The sequence below is a fragment of the Bubalus bubalis genome, chromosome 3 (genome assembly GCF_019923935.1).
Source record: "Bubalus bubalis isolate 160015118507 breed Murrah chromosome 3, NDDB_SH_1, whole genome shotgun sequence".
Classification (NCBI taxonomy): domain Eukaryota; kingdom Metazoa; phylum Chordata; class Mammalia; order Artiodactyla; family Bovidae; genus Bubalus; species Bubalus bubalis.
In genome coordinates this window covers 32,572,680-32,595,082 of record NC_059159.1, presented here as the reverse complement: position 1 = coordinate 32,595,082, position 22,403 = coordinate 32,572,680, and the positions used below count along the sequence as shown (strand labels likewise).

At 43.7% G+C, this 22,403-nt stretch overlaps 1 protein-coding gene across 9 annotated transcripts in view; it reads left to right on the top strand.

Moving 5' to 3' along the window:
* Window positions 1–22,403, top strand: part of DNAH9 (dynein axonemal heavy chain 9) — a 284,870-nt gene that overhangs the window by 170,997 nt on the left and 91,470 nt on the right. For all 9 annotated transcript variants that reach the window (XM_045164838.1, XM_045164842.1, XM_045164840.1 and 6 more), the window contains 3 exons: window positions 14,464–14,606; window positions 15,612–15,773; window positions 15,919–16,152. In XM_045164838.1, coding sequence (XP_045020773.1) covers window positions 14,464–14,606; window positions 15,612–15,773; window positions 15,919–16,152 — 539 coding nt within the window. The remainder of the gene's footprint in view (window positions 1–14,463; window positions 14,607–15,611; window positions 15,774–15,918; window positions 16,153–22,403) is intronic.

Here is a 22,403-nt window from a genome sequence, read left to right as displayed (position 1 = left end):
AACCAATACAGGGGAGACTTGATTCATGAAGGTCCTTCGAGGACTGGTGCTGGGCCTGCCGGCTTTCACTGTCCTTACACTCCAAACAGACAGTATTCTTGGGGCTTCCTTAGGTGGGACCAGATATGACAATAGGAAGAAGAGCAGCTGAAGGGCCGGCTGACCTGCTGAGTCCAGAGAGAAGGTGCTGTTCCCTCCTACACCCAAGACAGAGGAGATGGAACATGTGCAGTATTTCAGGGAGGTTAGGTGTTAGCTGCAAGATACACAGAAAACATGCACCCACAAAACTTAGACAATAGGGCAAGGTTAGGTTGCCAGTTTAATTCACCAAGGACTCAGAACTTGATGCAAACAAAGTAGAAGCAGAAACGGACAGAGGATGGTTTTCTTAGATTACAAAGAACTTGACAAAGGCTGTCTCAATGTCCCTGTGACAATGTGAATGGAAAATAGGACTTCACTGGGAAGTTCAATTCTTGATACTTTGCTGTCCTTATTTCTTTAGGGATTCAGGACTTATGTCAGCCATTCAAGAAAAAAAAGTTTATGTATACATATATATGCATCTATAAACATACTAATATATAAAAATATGTACATATGCATACACAAGATATAGATAAGTGTGTATATATATATTTAAGGACTTCTGTGGTAGTCTAGTAAGAATCTGCCTTACAAAGCAAGGGATATAGGTTCAATCCCTGGTTGGGGAGCTAAGATCGCACATGCCTTGGAGCAATTGATGGCAACTAAGTCCAGATGCAGCCAAATAAACAAATATTAAGTGTTAGGAAAAAAATTTAAGGTATATGCATATCCAAGAAGATGAGACAATATAGTACAAAAATTATGCATTTTCAGAAATTTGGGGGGAGATGTATATATTTATATTAATTAAAAAGAGAACATTATTTCTTGACTCAGTCCAAATTTCACATCTACAAAGCCACCTCTTCATCTGCGCTGATAGAATAGTCTGGGCACAGGTGTTCTGAGCACAATTTCTGCCTCCAGATTTCCAGCGCTTCAGAAAGCCTGTTTCTCCCCACCTCCAGGCTCTCTGACTAAATCTTCCTTAGTCTATAAAGTCCAAGGACCAAGATCACCGTGTGATTCTCCAAAGTCTGTTCCATGTCATATAAAATACCTTTCAGGATGGCTCCTCCCATGCGGTCTCTAGGAGCTTCACAGCTTCACAATCATTGACTGCTCCACATTTTGTTCCCATGTACCCAGGGCCGTTTTACTGTCACTTCCACGATGAGCCCTGTCCCTGGTTTGGACCATGCACTAGCAGGCTCTGGGAGAAGACTTTGGCTTCTCCCTGACGAGGACCAGAGTCCCAGGTTCCTTGCTGTGCTGGTTCCAACCATTACACCGACTCCACATTCTCATTTCTTTCCCAACCTGCCTGATTTAAATTACCTTTCAGTCCAGGAATTTGCTTATTAACTCTTACACCTTTCCTCCTCCAATCCAATAAGTGGCTCTTTTCTCTTTTTTATAATTTATTTTATTTATTTTTAGCTGTGCTGGGTCTTTGTTGCTGCTCGGGTTTTTCTCTAGTTGCAGCGCACAGGTTTCTCCTTATGATGCGTCTCTTGTTGTGAAGCATGGACTCTAGGGCTCTGGGCTTCAATAGTTGCAGCATGTGGGCTCAGTAGCTGTGGCTCCCAGGCTCTAGAGCATAGGTTCAATAGTTATGGTGCATGGGCTTAGTTGCTCCCAGGCATGTGGGATCTTCCCAGACCAGGGATCGAACCTGTGTCTCCTGCATTGGCAGGCAGATTCTTTACCACTGAACTACCAGAGAAACTGAAAGGGAAAGTCGCTCAGCCGTGTCTGACTCTCTGCAACCCCATGGACTGTATCAGTTCAGTTCAGTTGCTCAGTCGTATCTGACTCTTTGCGACCCCACGAACTGCATTCTGCCAGGCCTCTGTCCATCACCAACTACCAGAGTTTACCCAAACTCATGTCCTTTGAGTCAGTGATGCCATCCAACCATCTCATCCTCTGTCGTCCCCTTCTCCTCCTGCCCTCAATCTTATGCAGCATCAGGGTCTTTTCAAATGAGTCAGCTCTTTGCATCAGGTGGCCAAAGTACTGGAGTTTCAGCTTCAACATCAGTCCTTCCAATGAACATCCAGGATTGATCTCCTTCAGGATGGACTGGTTGGATCTCCTTGAAGTCCAAGGGACTCTCAAGAGTCTTCTCCAGCACCACAGTTCAAAGCATCAATTCTTCAGTGCTCAGCTGTCTTTATAGTCCAACTCTCACATCCATACATGACCACTGGAAAAACCATAGCCTTGACTAAATGGACCTTTGTTGACAAAGTGATGTCTCTGCTCTTTAATATGCTATCTAGGTTGGTCATAACTTTCCTTCCAAGGAGTAAGTGTCTTTTAATTTCATGGCTGCAGTCACCATCTGCAGTGATTTTGGAGCCCAGAAAAATAAAGTCAGCCACTCTTGCCACTGTTTCCCCATCTATTTGCCATGAAGTGATGGGATCAGATGCCATGATCTTCGTTTTCTGAATGTTGAGCTTTAAGCCAACTTTTTCACTCTCCTCTTTCACTTTCATCAAGAGGCTCTTTAGTTCTTCTTCACTTTCTGCCATAAGGGTGGTGTTATCTGCATATCTGAGGTTACTAATGTTTCTCCCGGCAATGTTGATTCCAGCTTGTGCTTCCTCCAGACCGGTGTTTCTTATGATGTACTCTGCATATAAGTTAAATAAGCAGGATAACAATATACAGCCTTGACATACTCCTTTTCCTATTTGGAACCAGTCCGTTGTTCCATATCCAGTTCTAACTGTTGCTTTCTGACCTGCATACAGGTTTCTCAAGAGGCGGGTCAGGTGATCTGGTATTCCCATCTCTTTCAGAATTTTCCACAGTTTATTGTGATCCACACAGTCAAAGGCTTTGGCAGAGTCAATAAAGCAGAAATAGATGTTTTTCTGGAACTCTCTTGCTTTTTTGATGATTCAGCAGATGTTGGCAATTTGATCTCTGATTCCTCTGCCTTTTCTAAAACCAGCTTGAACATCTGGAAATTCACGGTTCATGTATTGCTGAAGCCTGGCTTGGAGAATTTTGAGCATTACATTACTAGTGTGTGAGATGAGTGCAATTGTGTGGTAGTTTGAACATTCTTTGGCATTGCCTTTCTTTGGGATTGGAATGAAAACTGACCTTTTCCAGTCCTGTGGCCACTGCTGAGTTTTCCAAATTTGCTGACATATTGAGTACAGCACTCTCGCAGCATCATCTTTTAGGATTTGAAATAGCTCAACTGGAATTCCATCACCTCCACTAGCTTTGTTAGTCCATGGAATTCTCCAAACCAGAATACTACAGTGGGTAGCCTTTCCCTTCTCCACGGGATCTTCCAGTTAGGTCTCCCACATTGCAGGCAGATTCTTTACCAGCTGAGCCACAAGGGAAGCCCAAGAATACTGGAATTGGTAGCCTATCCCTTCTCCAGTGGATCTTCCTGGCCCAGGAATCAAACTGGGGTCTCCTGCATAGCAGGCGCATTCTTTACCAACTGAGCTATGAGGGAAGCCCTTGAAGCCCTGTCCTTTTCTTAAATACTGTCTTCTTAACATCCCACCACCTTCTACAACAGTACTTCAGCTCCAACACTGCCTCACCTTTTATTATTTTACCAAATAATGAGATACGGGTCTAACTGCCCTTCCACCCTGAAGCTGTGCCCTAAAGTCTAATTTCTAAAACAATCAAAAAGGTTGAATTGTGCTTCTTAAGACTTACAGCTTTGAAGATGCCAGGCAAGTTGCAGACTCACTCTGTATCTCATTTGGCTCCAGTCCAGCCGGGTCACCTTCTCCTATAATAATGTCTGAGACAGGAGACATTACACTTTTACTAATTGAAATTTTATTCCTCAATGAAATATTTTTAATTTTGCATTTGGAAGACAACTTGGTTCAAGTTAAATGAATTTCTGAAACCCTGCCCGGTGAAAACTTACTGCAGTCAATCTGCTCCAAAGTCATGGAATTTCAAGCTCATATTTCTTTTGTATGGCTTTTAGACAAAAACAGGATTTGCGTTAAAGATGTCTATATGGAGATACAGTGAAAAGTAATACTCTTCTAATCTTCCTCCCTTTTTTCTTACTGTTTTGACAGGGAGAATTGAGCATATCTGAGTTATAATTTTCCCTGTCAGATAATTTCTGACTAGAAATTAACTTACTGCCAATCCAGGCAGAGTTACAGAGGTTCCTCAGGGCCTTGTCATCCCCCTAGTTTTTTAATCTTATGGGATTGTGCAGTCAGTCCATTCTTGGATAACACAGTGCATGTGTGTGCATGCTCAGTCATCAGGTAATGTCTGACTCTTTGTGGCCCTACGGACTGTAGCCCACCGGGCTCCTCTGTCCATGGGATTTGTCCAGTAAGGATACTGAAGTGGGTTGCCATTTCCTAATCCAGGGTATCTTTCTGACCCAGGGATCAAACCCACGTCTTCTGCATCTCTGCACTGGCAGGTGGGTTCTTCATCACTGAGCCACCTGGGAAGCCCAGATAACATAGTGTTGTCAGTCGCTCAGTCATGTCCAGCTGTTTGCAACCCCGTGGACTGCAGCACGCCAGGCATCCCTTTCCTTCACCATCTCCTGGAGCTTGCTCAAACTCATGTCCATTGAATCATGATGCCATCCAACCATCTCATCCTCTGCCACCCCCCTTCTCCTCCTGCCTTCGATCTTTCCCAGCATCAAGGTCTTTTCTAATGAGTCAGCTCTTCACATCAGGTGGCCAATGTATTGGCGCTTCAGCTTCAACATCAGTCCTTCAAATGAATACTCAGGATTGATTTCCTATAGGATTGACTTGTTTGATCTCCTTGCTGTATCTCAAGCAAGGGACTCTCAAGGGACTTGAAACTCTAAAGAGGGACTCTCAAGAGTCTTCTCCAACACCACAGTTCAAAAGCATCAGTTCTTCAGCACTCAGCCTTCTTTATGGTCTAACTCTCACATCCATACATGACTACTGGAAAAGCCATAGCTTTGACAATACAGACCATTGTGGGCAAACTAATACTTCTGCTTTTTAATATGCTGTCTAGGTTTGTCATAGCTTTTCTTCCAAAAGATAACAAGTAGAGGCAAGGAAACTACTAGAAAACTATGCATTGGGCTATCTTGTCATCAGCTCATCTCTCTCTAGTTATCTATAAATCCTGTTAGATTGAGGATAAGGTACAGTGAGTGAATTCCACTGATTTAACACTCCAGTGATTCATCTTCCTCAGTGACTTAAAGTGGGCTCAATGGGCTATCTGCTTTCCTCCCACACTTCTTTAGCTCACTCTTTCATCCCTTGAATTCCTGACACCATTTCCAAGATCAAACTGTATTTTTAATTCAGCACTTGATTGGTAAATCCCACTTCTGACACGAGCCAAACATTTCAGAACCCATCATTATGCCACTTGCATCTCAGATTGGTTGCAGACTGACAGTAAGAAATCCTACGCTCAAAGTTAAAATTTAAATCAAATTTCTGATTCAATTAGCAAAAACCATATAATTGTATAAGAAGCAGGGTGGCTACACAAATCAGACTGAATGAAGCCTTTCAGTTTCTTTCTTTGGCTGCCAGAGTCCTTAACAGGGCTCTTGAAGCTGCTGGTGAAACGATGCATGAAATATTGGCCCTTGCCGAATCTGAAAAGTTCAATTCCTACTATGTCCTTGTTGTCCTATATAATAATTCCTGAATAATATACATTGACCATCAAATCCAGATATTTTAAAAGTCTACAAAATTTGTTCTCTCTTGGCCCTTGAACCAAACTCAGCATCAGCAAAGCCTCTGCTGCTGCTGCTAAGTCACTTCAGTCATGTCTGACTCTGTGTGACCCCATAGATGGCAGCCCACCAGGCTCCTCCATCCATGGGATTCTCCAGGAAAGAACACTGGAGTGGGTTGCCATTTCCTTCTCCAATGCATGAAAGTGAAAGGGAAGTCGCTCAGTCATGTCCGACTCTTCGTGACCCCATGGACTGCAGCCCACCAGGCTCCTCCATCCATGGGACTCTCCAGGCAAGAGCACTGCAGTGGGGTGCCATCGCCTTCTCCACAGCAAGGCCCCATCTTAATCTAAATGGAGAAAATAGAATATTTTCCTGGCTTTGGGGGAGCGTACCTCTGCCTGCAGGTTCCAGCAGTCCAGAAAGCCCATTCTACTGCAGCCCCAGCTAAGAGACCTGGTCTGCACCAGGTGTGGTGTCTTTTCCTCTCCTTCCTTTCCCAGATTTCGTACTTCATTTTACTTCAGGATCTTGTTTTGGAATTTCCCTGTTGCTTTTCAAAAGGTTTAATTGTTCACTCAAAAACTAATGCTTCTCTTCCGTGGCTCAAATTAAATCACTTTGCATCTACTCACATATTCAAAAATCATTTTTTAAGCGTCCATGTTCTAGTCAGTAGCCTCTATGTGGTCTTTTGAAATAGTTTATGAACAATTGAGTCCCCTCTCTTGCAAAGCCACGTGCCTCTTCATCCCTGTCCTTTGTACATGTGGGCCAAATCTCCTCTTGGAATATATTGAGTTGGTCAAAAACTTTGTTTGGGTATTTCTGTAATATCATATGCAAAACCCAAATGAACTTTTTGGCCAACCTATTAAAACATGAAGAGATTCCCCTGGTCTTCCGGGTGGTCTAGGATTACATGCCGGGTTGATGCATTAGTGATCTGCGCACATCCCATGAGAATGTGGAGTCTGGAGGTTTTTGTAACGATATTGGCACTGAGTTCTTCTTCTCCCACGAGCAGTTGGAACTGGATTTCCTGATGGACCATCTGTGTTTTATACAAATCGTATTTGACCCAATTTCCCTGGAAGGAACAAAGACAAAGTATAGGGCAAAAGAGAAGCTGTCAAACACGCACCAGGTCTTCTAAACATCCTTTCTGGTCTCAGTGGATCTATTTATAAGGTGCATCCACCCCATAAGCCATGGAAATCTAAACCAGCACCTGGTTGGCTCCAGCTGCCAAACAAAAATGCCCAAAGGATAATGCAAAAAGATGCTTGAGTAACCAACCTGTCTTTAATTCATGTGGTACTAAATCCTCATACACATTGAGACCAGGTCTCTGTGCATTCTCCTACATTACTATATTCTCCCTCACCACCTGTACCCAACAGGTAAGCAGTTGCCACCAATTTCAACCCCTGTTTCTGAATCCATCCTTCTCTGTCATGGCTACCACTGGTTTTTTTCATCTCTTGCTTCAACAAATGCCGACACGTCTTTTTCTTTTTAAATTATCTTATTGAAGTATAGCTGGGCTTCCCTGATGGCTCTATGGTAAAGAATCTGCCTGCCAATGCAGGGGATCCTTCCTGGGTTGGGAAGATGCCCTGGAGGGAGAAAGGGCTACCCACTCCAGTATTCTTGCCTGGGAAACCCCACGGACAGAGGAGCCTGGCAGGCTACAGTCCACGGGGTCTCAAAAAAGTCAGACACGAGTTAGCAACTCAACAACAAACAACAGAATAGTTGATTTACGATGTTGTGTTAGTTACCACTGTACAGCAGTAATTAGTGATCTAGATATATATACATTTTTTCATATATATATATATATTATATTCTTCCATTATCATTAATCACAGGATACTGAATACAGTTCCCTGTGCTTCACAGTGAGTGTGTGTGTGCATGCTCAGTCATGTCTGACTCTTTGCAACCCCATGAACTGTAGCCCACTAGGCTCCTCTATCCCTGGATTTTTCCTGCTAGAATACTGGAGTGGGTTGCCATTTTCTCTTCCTGACCTGGGGATTGAACCAGTGTCTCCTGCACCTCCTGCAGTGGCAGGCAGTTTCTTTACCACTGAGCCACCTGGGAATCGCCTGTGCTATACAACAGGACCTTATTTATCCATCCTATATATAAAAGCTTACATTGAAGACACTTCTTAACTCACCCCCCTACATCCCAGGGAGCTCCACTACAATCCATTCTCCTCACTGCTTCCAAAAAGGTCTGTTTAAACCATAATTCCTTCATTAATTCCTAAGTGAATGCAGGATAAGCTGTCTTGTACAGAAAGGCAAAACAAAACAAATCCGCCTTTGACCTGCTTGCTTCCTTCCTTGCTGGCTTACCTGCCCCTTATAATGTAGCAGTTCCTACCTCCTTGAAATAACATACTCTGCTGTACCCTGACATCCTTACTGACTCACACTGTTCCTTTTGAACCTCGTGCCCTTCTCCTTCTTTGTCTAGATTAACTGCTACCCATAGTACAAGACTTATCTTGGGTGTTCTAATATCTCTCTGGGAAATCTTCACTAATCCAGTGTCACCTCGAGAACAAGAAACATCCTCGTGTGTCCCCCTGGCACTCCGTGGTTGCACACACCACCGTTGTATTGCAAACTTATGAAAGGCAGAGACTGTGATGTCTGCTATTGCTGCATTTTTTGTTATGAAATAATCCAGAGATACAAAATATAAGGATTAAATACTTACCACTCTACTTAGGAAGTAAAAGATGGCTGGTGTAATTATAGCCCTCTGTAAAGACTGTTATTGTCATCATTTATATTGTCAGTTCTGAACAGAACTCCTGGCCCATAATAAGCACTCAAGGGGTATGTGTTGAACGACAGTGTATAGTATCAGAAGGATGCTGTGCCATGTTATGTATTACTTTTCATTGTTTGGCTCTGCTAAATCGTAGTTGCCCTGTAGCATGTAGGATCTTGGATCCCCATCCAACATGTCTTCTGCATTGGAAGCACAGATTCTTAACCACTGGACCACCAGGGAAATCCCTAGGTATTATTTTTGGACACGTGCTTTGAGAAAGTTTCCAGCCACGTAGAACAGAGTGCCAAGGGTCCTGAGACAGTCACCACATCCTCTATGTTTTCTCCCTCGAAACCAGGGAAATGTTTTGAAAAATATTATTCCTGGGTGGGGTCAAAGACCTTAAGCCAGTGCAAAGTTGACTGGTTCACAGACAATAACCTTCAGCTTTGCCCTTTTTTATCACCAAGCTCCAGACAAGATCCATCTTAAATTATCATGATCTCCTCCCCCCAGAGCAGTTGTGGGCTCTCCAGACCACACAAAAATGATGATGAGTCTGACCTGCAAAATATCAGGACATGTTAATGACTGCATGGAGCCTTTCTGCACTTGGTGGCAGAAATAAGTCTTCCCAACTTTAGGTCTCAGGAGGAAACTTTTCAAATATTTAAATAGCCTCTGCCTCTGTTGACATCACAAAATCCCCTCTGGCAGTTCAGTCTCCTGCTTTCAGCATGACTACCTACATCGCACAGTAAGTGACAGGAATGTTGTCAGGAGAAATTGGAGGAACAAGCCTGAAAACGCAAACTTTGCTCCCAATTCAGAGGTGCTCAATTCCATCTGGTGCTCTTCTTAAGGGATTTTGGGAATCACGTGGCAATGGCCTGAGTGTTTTCAATATTTTGGCACTTAAAGGTATCACAGAATACAAATGAACTTAATCTCCGAAACAAAACCAGACCCACAGACATAGAGAACAGACTGGCTGTCAGGGGGGAGGCAAGGGGAGGGATGGACTAGGAATTTGGAATTAGCAGATGGAAACTATTATACACAGAATTGATAACAAAATCCTACTGTACAGCGCAGATAACCATATTCAATATCCTGAAATAAGCCATAATTAAGAGAATATGAAAAAGAAAGTATATATATGTATAGCTGAACACTTTGCTATACAACAGAAACTAACACAACATTGTGAATCAACTACACGTCAATAAAATAAATTTTTTAAAAAACGTGTCACATAAACCTGGGTGAGCCTTAGAGAAACACGTTTTCTATAAAGGGTCAGAAGGTTAACATTTTCAGCTTTGCAGACCATATGGCCTCTGTCACAAATACTCGGCTCTGTCATTGTAGTGGGAAAATAGCCATGGACAATATATTAACGAAGGAGTATGGCTGTGACCAGTAAAACTTTATTTTTGGACAGTAAAATTCGAGCATCATGTAATTTTCATGTCATTAAACATTATTATTTTAATTTTATCAACCATTAAAAATTGTAAAAACCATGCCCAGCTTGAGGGCAGAGACAGAGGTTCAGATTTAGCCTATAAATCATAGTTTACCACCTCAATACCCAACGTGAAGGGCTTTCCTAATGGCTCAGTGGCTAAGAATCCACCTTGCAATGCAGGGGACGCAGGTTTGATCCCTGCTCAGGGAAGATCCCACGTGCTGAAGGGTAGCTAAGCCCATGCACCACACCTACTGCAGCCCATGCACCTAGAGCTCCACAGCAAGAGAAGCCACTGCGGTGAGAAGCCCGGGCACTGAACCTGGACAGGAGCCCCTGCTCCCTGCACCTAGAGAAAGCCCATGCGCTGCAGTGAAGACCCAGCGTAGCCAAAAATAAATAAATAACTTTTCGAAATACGCAGCATGTTATCCACAAAACACCAGAGGACATAAATTCTACCTATGTTAAATAATAGAAAGGTGAAGAATGCACACCAAAGGGAATCCAAGTTCTCACTGGAGGACTATAACACATTTACAGATAAGAAAATGCAGACCCTCGGAGGGACAAAGGAGAAAGAAATCCAGACCACTGCAGGCAGTCAGCCCCGCAAGTAGGAGTACACTCACATCGATTCCATTTAAGTATTTCTCTTTTTAAAACTTTCCTGGGCTTCTCAGCTCTCGCACGAGTGTGTCGGTCCCTTCAGTTGTATCCAATCCTTTGAGACCCCATGGACTGTAGCCTGCCAGGCTCCTTCATCCGTGGGATGCTCCAGGCAAGAATAGTGGAATGGGTTGCCATGTCCTCCTCCAGGGGATCTTCCTGACCCAGGGATGGAAACTGAGTCTCTTAATGTCTCCTGTATTGGCAGGTGGGTTCTTTACTACTCACACAACTTGGGAAGTCCCCTTAACTCCCAACACATGCTAAGTATCATTTCATTTCTCTAGCAGTTTTCTCTCACCCCATATTTTTATCAAATCAGGCTGAAATGGATTATTCCACTAATAAGACCTCGATTTTGACAAGTTATAGCACTGGTTATTTTATATGCATGCTATGAAATATCTTAATGAATAGAAATTAAATCAAATTTGTCCAATTAAGGGAAGAAAGTAAATGATCATTTTCATGATAATTCTTTTTTTTTTTTTCATTTTTCCCATTTAAATAATTAAGCTTAATTAGTATGAACTACTACCCAACTCCTGGCTGGATTAGTGTTGTCAGACTCTAAAGACCAGAAATTTGTTAAAAAGTTGGCATGAGTTCCCTCCAGATACATTAGTTCAAGGAAGTGCAGCTGCATCAGTGGCAAATATTCATAATTTCCATCAGTTAGAGAGGCTTCCCTGGTGACTCTTTGGTAAAGAATCCCCCTGTCCCCCTGCCAATTCAGGAGACAGTAAGAGACATGGGTTTGATCCCTGGTCTGGGAAGATCCCCTGGAGAAGGAAATGGAAATCCCACTCCAGTATTCTTGCCTGGGAAATCCCATGGACTGAGGCGCCTGGTGGGCTACAGTCCCTGGGGTTGCAGAGTCTGACAGGACTTAGCAATTCAACAACAGTGGGGGACTAGGGTCCTACATGCCCTGAGGCGAGGCTGAGAAAATAAAAAAAAAAAATTGCCAGCTGCCCTCCAGTGTAGTTGTACAAACTTACTTTCCACACAGATAGCTGTTTCTTCCCAACCTCGCGGAAAGTTGGTCCATCTGACACACCAGTTTTTGCCTGGGAGGATGAAGTGGGATCTCAGTCTGGTCCTCTCACTTCCCACATGTGACACTGGAACATCTTTTCAAGTGTCTCTTGGCCACTCATCTTGTTCCTTGCCTTTTTATGTAGTGTGCTCTTTGGGGCTTTCTTTTTCTCATGGATTCGTGGGAGGCCTCTGTATTTTCTGGATACCTTTGTTCATTATACAGTTGGTAAATATCTTTTCCAAGTCTGCTCCTGACCTTTGTCAATGCTGATTTAGTTTTAAATGTTGCAAAACAGTCTTTTTGTGTTTCATGCTTTTTGTACTGCTTCAGAAATCGCATCCTAGCCAACACCATAAAAATAATCTTTTGTGTTTCATCTTTAAAATACTACGACTTCATATTCATGTCTTTAATCCACCCAGCATGTATTTTTGCACAGTACTCTAATTTTATTTTTTGTTATTAGTATTGAGTTATCCTAACATGCTTATGGATCTGCTCATCCGTTTTCAGCATACTGATTTTGAATATGAATTTCCTGTTTACCTCTGGGTCCATTTCTAAGTGATTCACTCACAGTTCTATTTATTTACCCAAGAACCAATTTCATGTTTTTAACTAACATTACTTTGCTGCTGCTTCAGTCATGTCTGACTCGGTATGACCCCATGAACTGTAGCCTGCCAGGCTTCTCTGTCCATGGGATTCTCCAGGCAGTAGTACCAGAGTGGGTTGCCATGGCCTCCTCCAGGGGATCTTCCCAATCCAGGGATCAAACCTGGGTCTCCTGCATTGCAGGCAGTCTTTACTGCTGAGTTACCAGGGAAGCCCTAACATAGCTTTATAAGGAAACAATTTCTGACAGAACAAATAAATCCCTCCATCCTGCTCTTCACAACTATCTTTGCTGCTCTTTACCCTTTGCTCTTCATATAAATTTTAGAATATGATTGTCAGGATGGTAAGAAACCCATTTATTTATTTTGGAATTGCATCTTTATGATATTGGTAATATTGAGTCATCCACTCATTAACACTACGTTTGTTTTGGGTTTTATTTATGCCCTTGAGTAGTATGTTACAGTTTTCACATCAAGATTTTGCATACTTTATTTATTATTGCCTGTCTTATGATTGTTGTTGGTATTCTAAAGTAACTTTTATAATAACTTTTTTATATGCTAAAGCACAGAAGTGCCATTTTATTTCCGATGTTGATTTTGTATCCAGCAAGCTTTTGTTTAACACACTAATGAGTTCTGTTATGTGTATATTCTCTTCGATTTTCTATATGGAAACATATTTTGATGATAATAGCTTTATTGTTTCCTTAACTATCTGTATACAGTTTATTTGTTTTCCTTGACTTTTAGCCTTTGATGTTCAGTTGCTCAGTCGTGTCCTACTCTTTGTGATCCCAGGGACTGCAGCATGCCAGGCTTCCCTGTCCTTCACCATGTCAAACTCATGTCCATTGAATCCATGATGCCATCCAACCATCTCATCCTCTATCACCTCTTTCTCCTCTTGCCCTCAATCTTTCCCAGCATCAGGGTCTTTTCTGATGAGTTGGCTCTTCGCATCAGGTAGCCAAAGTATTGGAGTTTCAGCTTCAGTCCTTCCAATGAATATTCAGGATTGATTTTCTCTAGGATGGACTGGCTGGATCTCCTTTCAGTCCAAGGGGCTCTCAAGAGTCTTCTCCAACACCACAATTCAAAAGCATCAATTCTTCAGCATTCAGCCTTCTTTATGGTCCAACTCTCACATCCAGAGATGACTACTGGAAAAACCATAGCTTTGGCTATATGGACCTTTGTGGGCAAAGTAAGGTCTCTGTTTTTTAATATGCTGTCTAAGTTTGTCATAGCTTTTCTTCCAAGGGCAAACGTCTTTTCATTTCATGACTACAGTCCCCATTTGCAGTGATTTTGGAGCCCAAGAAGACAAAACCTAGGACCTTTGTATAATGTTGATTAGAAAACATGAATAGCTTAGAAAACAAGACAAGTCATGCTTGTCTTGTTTTCTCTTTTTTTAAACTATCTACTTTATAGGACTATAGTGAGAATTTATTTATTTATTTACTGCACTGAATGGCTGTGGAATCTTAGTTCTCTGACCAGGGATCAAGCCTGGGCTTGATCTTTGCAATCACAGAGTCTTAATCACTGGACTACCAGGAAGTCCTCCTTGTCTTGTTCTTGATTCAAAAAAAATATTTTAGTATTTCACTAGTAGACAGATGTGATGTTTGCTTTGGTTCTGCTATAGATACCTATGATCCAGTTAAAAGAAATCTCATTTATTTATAGTTTGCTAACAAACTAAGTTTTCAGAAATTTTGTGCAACTTTTTTGATGATTGTATTATTTTACTTCTTTAATCCATTAATACAGTAAATTTTTCTCACAGATTTTTCTTAACCATCCTGGCATTTCAAAGATAAACATTTCTAATTGACTGAAATTCTAATTGAAACAATTCTAATTGCATTTCTAATTGATCATCATACATTTATCTTTATATATTAAGTTCAGATTCTTTAAAAATATTTGTCCATTATATACTGCCTCACTAATAACACTAGTTTATCTACTTTTCAGAACTTAGCCAGCCTGGTAAAAAATAATAATAATAATAATAATTAGGCATCTGTGCTCCGACTCTTCCTAGGAGAGATCCCAGATCTCTACTCTGACGATGAGGTTGAAAACATCATAAGCAACGTGAGAAATGAGGTCAAGAGCCAAGGTCTGGTTGACAATAGAGAAAATTGCTGGAAGTTTTTCATAGAGCGAGTCCGACGGCAGCTGAAGGTACGAGGGTCTGCTGCTCAGGGTGCAGAGGACAAGAGATGACTCCCAGGAGCCTCTGTGAACATGTTGGACACAGCAGTCCTTACTGGCCACCTTGGGAGTTGGGGAAAGGGGGATGCAGTTCCCTCTGATCCCGAGCACCTGTGTGAGGATGCTCTTCTCACCTGCTGCTTCCCAGCATTCCTTTTTGCTAAAGAATTTTAGATTGGAGTGTAATTGCTTTCCACTGTTAGTTCCTACTGTACAATGAAGTGAACCAACTGTATGTATACATATACCTCTCCCTTCTTGAGCATCCCTCCCACTGCACTCCCCATCGCAGCCCTCAGATCATCACAGAGCACAGAGCTGAGCTCCCTGTGCTAGACAGCAGCTTTCCCCAACTCTCCATTTTATGCATGGTGTGGATATGTATCAGTGCTACTCTCCCGTTCTGTCCTCTCCTCTCTTTCCCCTGCTGGCTCCATGTGTCCATTCTCTATGTCTGCATCTCTCTTCCTGCCCAGCACACAGGCTCATCAGTACCATTTTTTTAGATTACACATATATGCTTTAAAACACAATATTTGTTTTTCTCTTCCTGACTTACTTCACTCTGTATGACAGACTCTAGTAGGTCCACCCACATCACTATAAATGACTCAATTTCCTTTTTTATGGCTGAGCAACATCCCATTGTATATGTGTACTGCATCTTCTTTGTCCATTCATCTGTTGATGGATGTCTAGGTTGCTTCCATGTCCTGGTTATTATAAATATTGCTTCAGTGAATATTGGAGTGCATGTGTCTTTTTCAATTACAGTTTGCTCAGGTTATGTACCCAGGAATGGGGATTGCTGAGTCCCAGTATTCCTAATCCCTTGGCTAGAAAGGCTGGCTGAGAGTTTACAGATATTGTCTCTGTTGATATGCCTCCCAATGTCCTGGGAAATAAAGAATCCAAGGCTGTGTGGATCTCTCTCTAAGTACCTTCTGGGTTCTCCCCATCTTTCTGCCTTCTCAGGTGACTCTCTGCTTCTCCCCGGTGGGGCCCAACCTGAGGGTCCGCAGCAGGAAGTTCCCCGCCATCGTGAACTGCACGGCCATCGTCTGGTTCCACGAGTGGCCGAAACAGGCCCTGGAGTCTGTCAGCCTCCGCTTCCTGCAGAACACGGAAGGCGTTGAGGTGAGAGGGCAGAGGAGACACCCCTCATGCTCCTCTCCACCTCAGCGAGCGAGGGGTCCCCCATCCGGCCCATTGAGCCAAGTGGGCGGTAACCTGCCATCAGCATGGCCAGATGACCTCTTTATTCCCTGCCATTTGATTCTAGACCACAGTCAAGCCATCAGTTAGTGAGTTCATGGCTTTCGTCCACACAAGTGTCAACCACACCTCCCAGTCCTATCTGAGCAACGAGCAGCGCTACAACTACACAACACCCAAATCATTCCTGGAGTTCATCAGACTCTACCAGAGCCTGCTGCGCAGGAACGGGAGGGAGCTCAGGTCCAAGATGGAGCGGCTGGAGAACGGGTTGCTGAAGCTCCACAGCACCTCTGCCCAGGTAAGCAGCGTCCTTCCAGTCCTCCTGTCCACAGCGGGCTCGGAGGGAAGGAAGGGCGGGCAGCCCCTTCCCAGAGGACGGAGACCACAGTCACGCTCTGAAGATCACGCACGGTTCTCCAGAGGCTCCAGCGCCATCAGAGCAGTGCCTGTGGGGCCTGAAAAGCTTTATCAAAAGTCCAAGCTCTTGTTCTGTGTGCTAAGTCTCTTCAGTCGTGTCTGACTCTTTGCGACACTATGGACTGTAGCCTGCCAGGCTCCTCTGTCCAAGGGATTCTCCAGGCAAGAATACTGGAGTGAGTGGCTTGCTGTACCCTCCTCCAGGGGATCTTCCTGACCCAGGGATCGAACCTGTGTCCCTTATGCCTCCTGCATTGGCAAGCAGGTTCTTTACCACTAGCACCACCTGGGAAGCCCCAAACTCTTGTTCAACTCATCCAAAAGAATCTGGTCTAGGAACACAAAGGCAAAACACATACACACACTGAGGAGCAAAGAGAACAAAGAAGCAGTTTGTTCAGAGCAGAAGCAGAAGCTACACACTCAAAGAAGAGTTCAGGCATGCTCAGAGTGAGGGGTACACCGCAGGGTTTGTTGATCCCCCTTTTATTTTTAACCCTTTGACTAAATGGGGTCTCTCTGATTAGGGGTGGAACAGTCGTTGGGGGAAGGTCGAGGAGTGGCCTGGATTGCATCAGGTGGCATCAGCTGCCATGGTCCTGTCCATTCATCTCCTGAAGTCACTATGCCTGCATTCAAAGAGATGTTTTCCCTTCAGTTCTACATACTAGTCAAGCACCACACATAGAAGGTCGTACAGGGTCATCAGCAACCTGTGTGTGTTTTTATTGGAATATAATTGCTTTACAATGTTGTGTTAGTTCTTGCTGTACAATGATGTGAATCAGCTGTATGTATACATATACCTCCTCCTTCTTGAACCTCCCTCCCACTCCACCCCCTATCCCAGCCCTCAGATCATCACAGAGCATCGAACTGAGCCCCCTGTGCTAGACAGCAGCTTCCCACTATCTGTTTCACACGTGGTAGTGGATACACGTCAATGCTACTCTCTCAATTCGTCCCCCAATTCTCCTTCCCCCACTGTGTCCACAAACCCATTCTCCATGTCTGCTTCTTTACTCCTGTCCTACATTTTTATTTGCATGTGTTCCACAGTTTTCATGGTCGATTTCCTTGCTCAGATGCTCCAAGGTTTCTGTTTTAGATGCCACTTCTTCAAGCATCATGGCCTCATTAAAAGCAAAACAAAGAGGTGACGTTGTTGTTGTTCAGTCGCTAGGCTGTGCCCGACTCTTTGTGACTGCATGGACCACAGCACACCAGGCTTCCCTGTCCTTCACTATCTCCCGGAGTTTGCTCAGACTCATGTCCATTGAGTCAGTGATGCCATCCAACCATCTCATCCTCTGCCATCCCCTTCTCCTCCTGCCCTCAATCTTTCCCAGCATCAGGGTCTTTTCCAATGAGCTGGTTCTTCACATCAGGTCACCAAAGTGTTGGAGTTTCAGCTTCAGCATCAGTCCTTCCAGTGAGTATTCAGGGTTGATTTCCTTTAGGATTGACTGGTTTGATCTCCTTGCAGCCCGAGGGACTCTCAAGAGTCTTCTCCAGGTGACACTGACTCTGCCTAAATGCCTGGTCCTGTCTTTCCTGCCTCACCATGAGCCCGGGCTGAGCTCGCTCTTGGTGGAAGTACACACCCTCAGCTTCAGTTTGGGAGGTTCCCTCTCACGGATACCAAAATCCCTGGAAATACTCCCTTTTTTTCTTTATCACATGTTCATTTTCCTCTACTTTCTTTTAGTCTCCTACCCACAGTCTCTTCATCTTCAAAATCCAAACAGTTGAATGGCTGGGAGCAGTGGTTGCAGGGTTGGGCCAGTTTTCTTTGATTTCTTGCATCTTACGATGTTCTCTATCAAAGAGCCTTTGCAACCGAATTCCTTAAACAAACCCTGTCTCGTGTCATGCGTGTTCCTCTATGCTCCTAAGTGGTTATACCTCAGAAGAAGACCCCTGTCATCCTGTCTTTGTTTTATTTTTCTACTTACTCTTCCAAATGGAACAAGTCCATTTCAGTTGTTACTTTACTGTTGGAGAACTGTGGATGACTCGGGCACCTCCTCTGCCCTGCTCATACCCATCAGATACTGCTGGGCCCTTGATGGCCCTTCTTTGTTCTCTGTTTCCCAGCAGCAGACCCAGCCTCTCATTAAGGTGGTGGAATTTCATGCATTTTCACAATTAAACTAGCATTGTAATCAATTTAATTCTTAATTTAACTCTGCCTTCAGAATAGCTCTGTTGAACTTCCTCCTGACTTGTCCTTTTTCTCCACTTTCTTTTTTCTTTTCTTAAATTTTTTTTAACTTTTAAAATTTTTATTTTTAAGATCTGTACTTATTTACCTATTTATTTTGGTTGCACTGGGTCTTCGTTGCTGTGCACAGGCTTTCTCTAATAGTGAGGCACGGGCTTCTCACTGCCGTGGGTTCTCCTGTTGCAGAGCGAGGGCTCCAGAGCTCAGGCTCAGTAGTTGTGTCGCACGGGCTTAGTTGCTCTAAGGCACGTGAGATCTTCCCAGACCAGGGATCAAACCTGTGTCCCCTGCATTGTCAGGTGGATTCTTAACCTCTGAGCCACCAGGGAAGCCCTCCACTTCACTTTCTCAATTCATATACGCAATACATCTAAAGGATTGCAGTTTATTCAGTGGGATGCTGTCAGCCCTTGCAATCTATACACACAGGATTTTTCCGCTCAGGAAATTTTCCTCCTGTGATGAGGTTTAGCTCATTTGGTCGGGCCTTTCCTGCAGGAGCAGTGATGAACTGGATAGGTTCTTTGCACTTCATGTCTATTGGCTTCTCCCTCATTGCTTTCCTTCCCTTTGGCCTTTTCCTCTACATTCTAGGAAGTTTATCCTCAATGATACTAATTTAATTGTGGGCAATATTGCTTCTGCTTCTTACGCCTCCAGTGAAGACTTTAATTATGCTATTACATTTTCAATATCCCCACAGACCTTCCTCATCTCATCCTTTCCCCTTTCTAACATTGCTTTTGTATTTCAGCCTATTTTTCTGCAACCGTATATCACAGGAACCATTCTACTGATGATGCCGAACAGCTTTCTCGATGTCTTCTCTAAATCCAGTCATGGGTCGTTTTTCAGTTGCATTGTTCCTCTTAGTCTTCTGGATGCTCTTCCTTCCCTTGTTCTGTATTTATGTGAAGACCTTCTTACCCCTTTGTTTACCTCCAGGCATGATGAGATCTATTCAAACTCAGTGTTTGTCAACAAATGGTGTGTGACAATTATCTGCGATGCTACTCTCTTTCTACTATGTTCTTGTAACCAAAACTCCTTAGAGCTACAGTTCAAAGCAGCTTGAGGTACACAGTGTCCCCAGCAGCTTACTTGGTCATACCTTTGTTGCAGTAAGGTAGTGTCTTCTCACTCCAGTCACTTTCTTATTCTCTCCATCTCGGAGCCTCTAGAAAACAGAGTAAGATAGACTCCCAGAATGCAGTACTACCAGATTTATTTCACCATCTCTCACCTCTTCCTCTTCCTGTCTCCCCCCCACCCCACCTACAGTGCCCTCAGAACATCCTGTATCCCCACTCGCCCCTGTTCTGCAAAACACCCATCTCTCCTCCGGGAATTGCTGATCATTCTACACAAAAGACCGTTGCTGGGGAACCATCAATGGGACGTTCACAGAGCAGCACCCAGTGTTCTGTCCTGTACCAACCCTGGGTGTCTGAGCAGATGATAAAGACAGTCTGTTCTCCTGCTTTAAGCAGTCTCTTTAATATGAAGAGGCCTGATTATACCATTAGGTGAATCCAGCTCTCTCTGCCCACTATCAGTGGGGAGTCCTCCCATGTCCTGGCATCCTCCCATGTCCTGGCATCCTCCCATGTCCTGCCATGTCTGTTCTTCTCCTTCTATTTTCTCTGCTTCAATGAATAATATGTCTATCTACCCAGTTACCTAGCCCAGAAACTGCAGTGTTATTTTATACACCTCCTCTTCCCTCACTGCCCACATTTAAGCCTTAACAGCTTCTACAGGTTTTCCAAGTACCTCTCAGGGGCATGCCTTTCGCTGTGTCCCCTATTTAGACACGTCTTACCTGGATTATTTCAAAAAACTGAACCTTCAGGTCTCTTACCCACCCCAAGCCCACTTCACCCACATCCTCTCATCTCAGCCAAAATCTTCAAAGTCACCCCCGACCCTGCTCATGTCTCTCTTTCTCTCACTATCCACACCTGGAGCATCAGAAAATCACAGGGGCTGTAGCTGCAAAGATGCCCAGAATGCCGTTGCCTTGCACCTCTTGCTACCACCCTGCTCTGAGCCAATGACACCTTTTCTCCTGGGTAGCCACGGTACCCTTTCACTAGTTTGTCTGCTTCCCTCTTGTAGTCTGTCATCAGCTGAGCAGCCAGAGTGATCGGTTTATTTATTTGTTTATTTTTGGCTGCATTGGGTCTTCGTTGCTGCATGCGAGCTTTCTCTAGTTGAAGTGAGTAGGGGCGACTCTCTAGTTGGGGTGCTTGGCCCCTCGTTGCGGTGTCTTCGCTTATCATGGAACACAGGCCCTCGGGCATGCAGGCCCAGTAGCTGCAGCTCCTAGGCTCTAGAACGCATGCTCATTAGTTGTGGCACCTTGGCTTAGCTGCCTTGCGGCATGTGGAATCTTCCTAGACCAGGGATCGAACCCGTGTCACCTGCATTAGCAGACAGATTCTCAACCACTGGACCACAAGGGAAGTCCCAGCACGATCAATTTAAAGCGTAGATATATCACTTTTTCGCTCCACAGCCTGAAATAGCCCCTACTTCCCTCATTACACTGAGTCTCCTTCCCAGCCCTGTCCTGTTAACTCTGAGATCTCACCTCCTACTGCCCCGTCCCCGAGGCATGCCCCCTAAACCTCGCTGTGTCTCTGTCCTTTCCTCAGACGCTCCAGGCCGTTGCACCAGCTGTTCCCCTCCCTGGAATGCTCTTCCCTCTAACATCCCCAAGGCTTCATCTCTCATCTGCTTCAGTTCTTTATTTCAATGTCACCTTCTCAAGGAGTCCTACCCTATGACCTCATTTAAAATTGCAGCCCCCACACCATTTCTGAGCCCCTTATTCTGCTCTACTGTACCTTTCCCCCATAAGATTTACCCAAACAGCAACCCACTCCAGTATCTTGCCTGGGAAGTCCCATGGACGGAGAAGCCTGGTGGGTTAGAGTCCATGGGGTCGCAAAAGAAACAGACACAACTTAGCGACTAAACAACAACAAACATGTTCCATGGGCTTCCCTGGTGGCTCAGTGGTAAAGAATCTGCCTGCCAATGCAAGAGACACAGATGTAATCCCTGGGTCAGGAAGATCCCCTGGAGAAGGAAATGGCAGGATTCTTACCTGGGAAATTATGGAAAGAGGAGCCTGGCAGGCTGCAGTCTATGGGGTCACAAAGAGTCAGATACAACTTAGTGACTAAACAACAGCAATGACATATTATATAATTTACTTATGTTTATATTTTGCTGTCTGTCTCCACCTGTTGGATTCAAGCTCTGTAAGAAAAGGGATCCTTGTCTGTTTTGTTTGCTGATGTATTCCAAGCACCTAAAACAGTGCCTGGATGGAGCAGGTACTCAATAAATATTTGTTTAATGAATTAATAACATTCTACCTAGTCTCCCTAACTGTATTCTGGCAGCACTCTATACCAGCACTGCCCAATAGAAATAGCCTGCAAATCATAGTCGCAAATCTAAATTTTCTAGGGAATTCCCTGATGGTCCAGTGGTTAAGACTCAGTGCTTTCACTGTTGTGGGCCCAGGGTTCAACTCCTGGTTGGGGAACTAAGATCCCACAAGCTGTGCAATACAGCCCCCCAAAGAAGTCCAAATTTGAATTTTCTAGTAGTTGCATCAAAAAAAGTATAAAATAAGTGGATTTTATTTTATTTTAATCATATATTTTAATAGTATATAATATCACATAATTTAATAGCATTTTATTTAACCCAGTATATTAAAAATATTATCATTTTAACATGTAATCAGTGTAAGAAAAATGTTGTTTAAGAAAGTTGCTCATAAAATATTTTCCCTTTTTTTCCTACAAGGCTTTAAAAGCTCGTGTATACAGTTACACTTACAGGGCATCTCAGTTGAGACAAGCCATGTTTTAAATGCTTTCTGCCGGGAG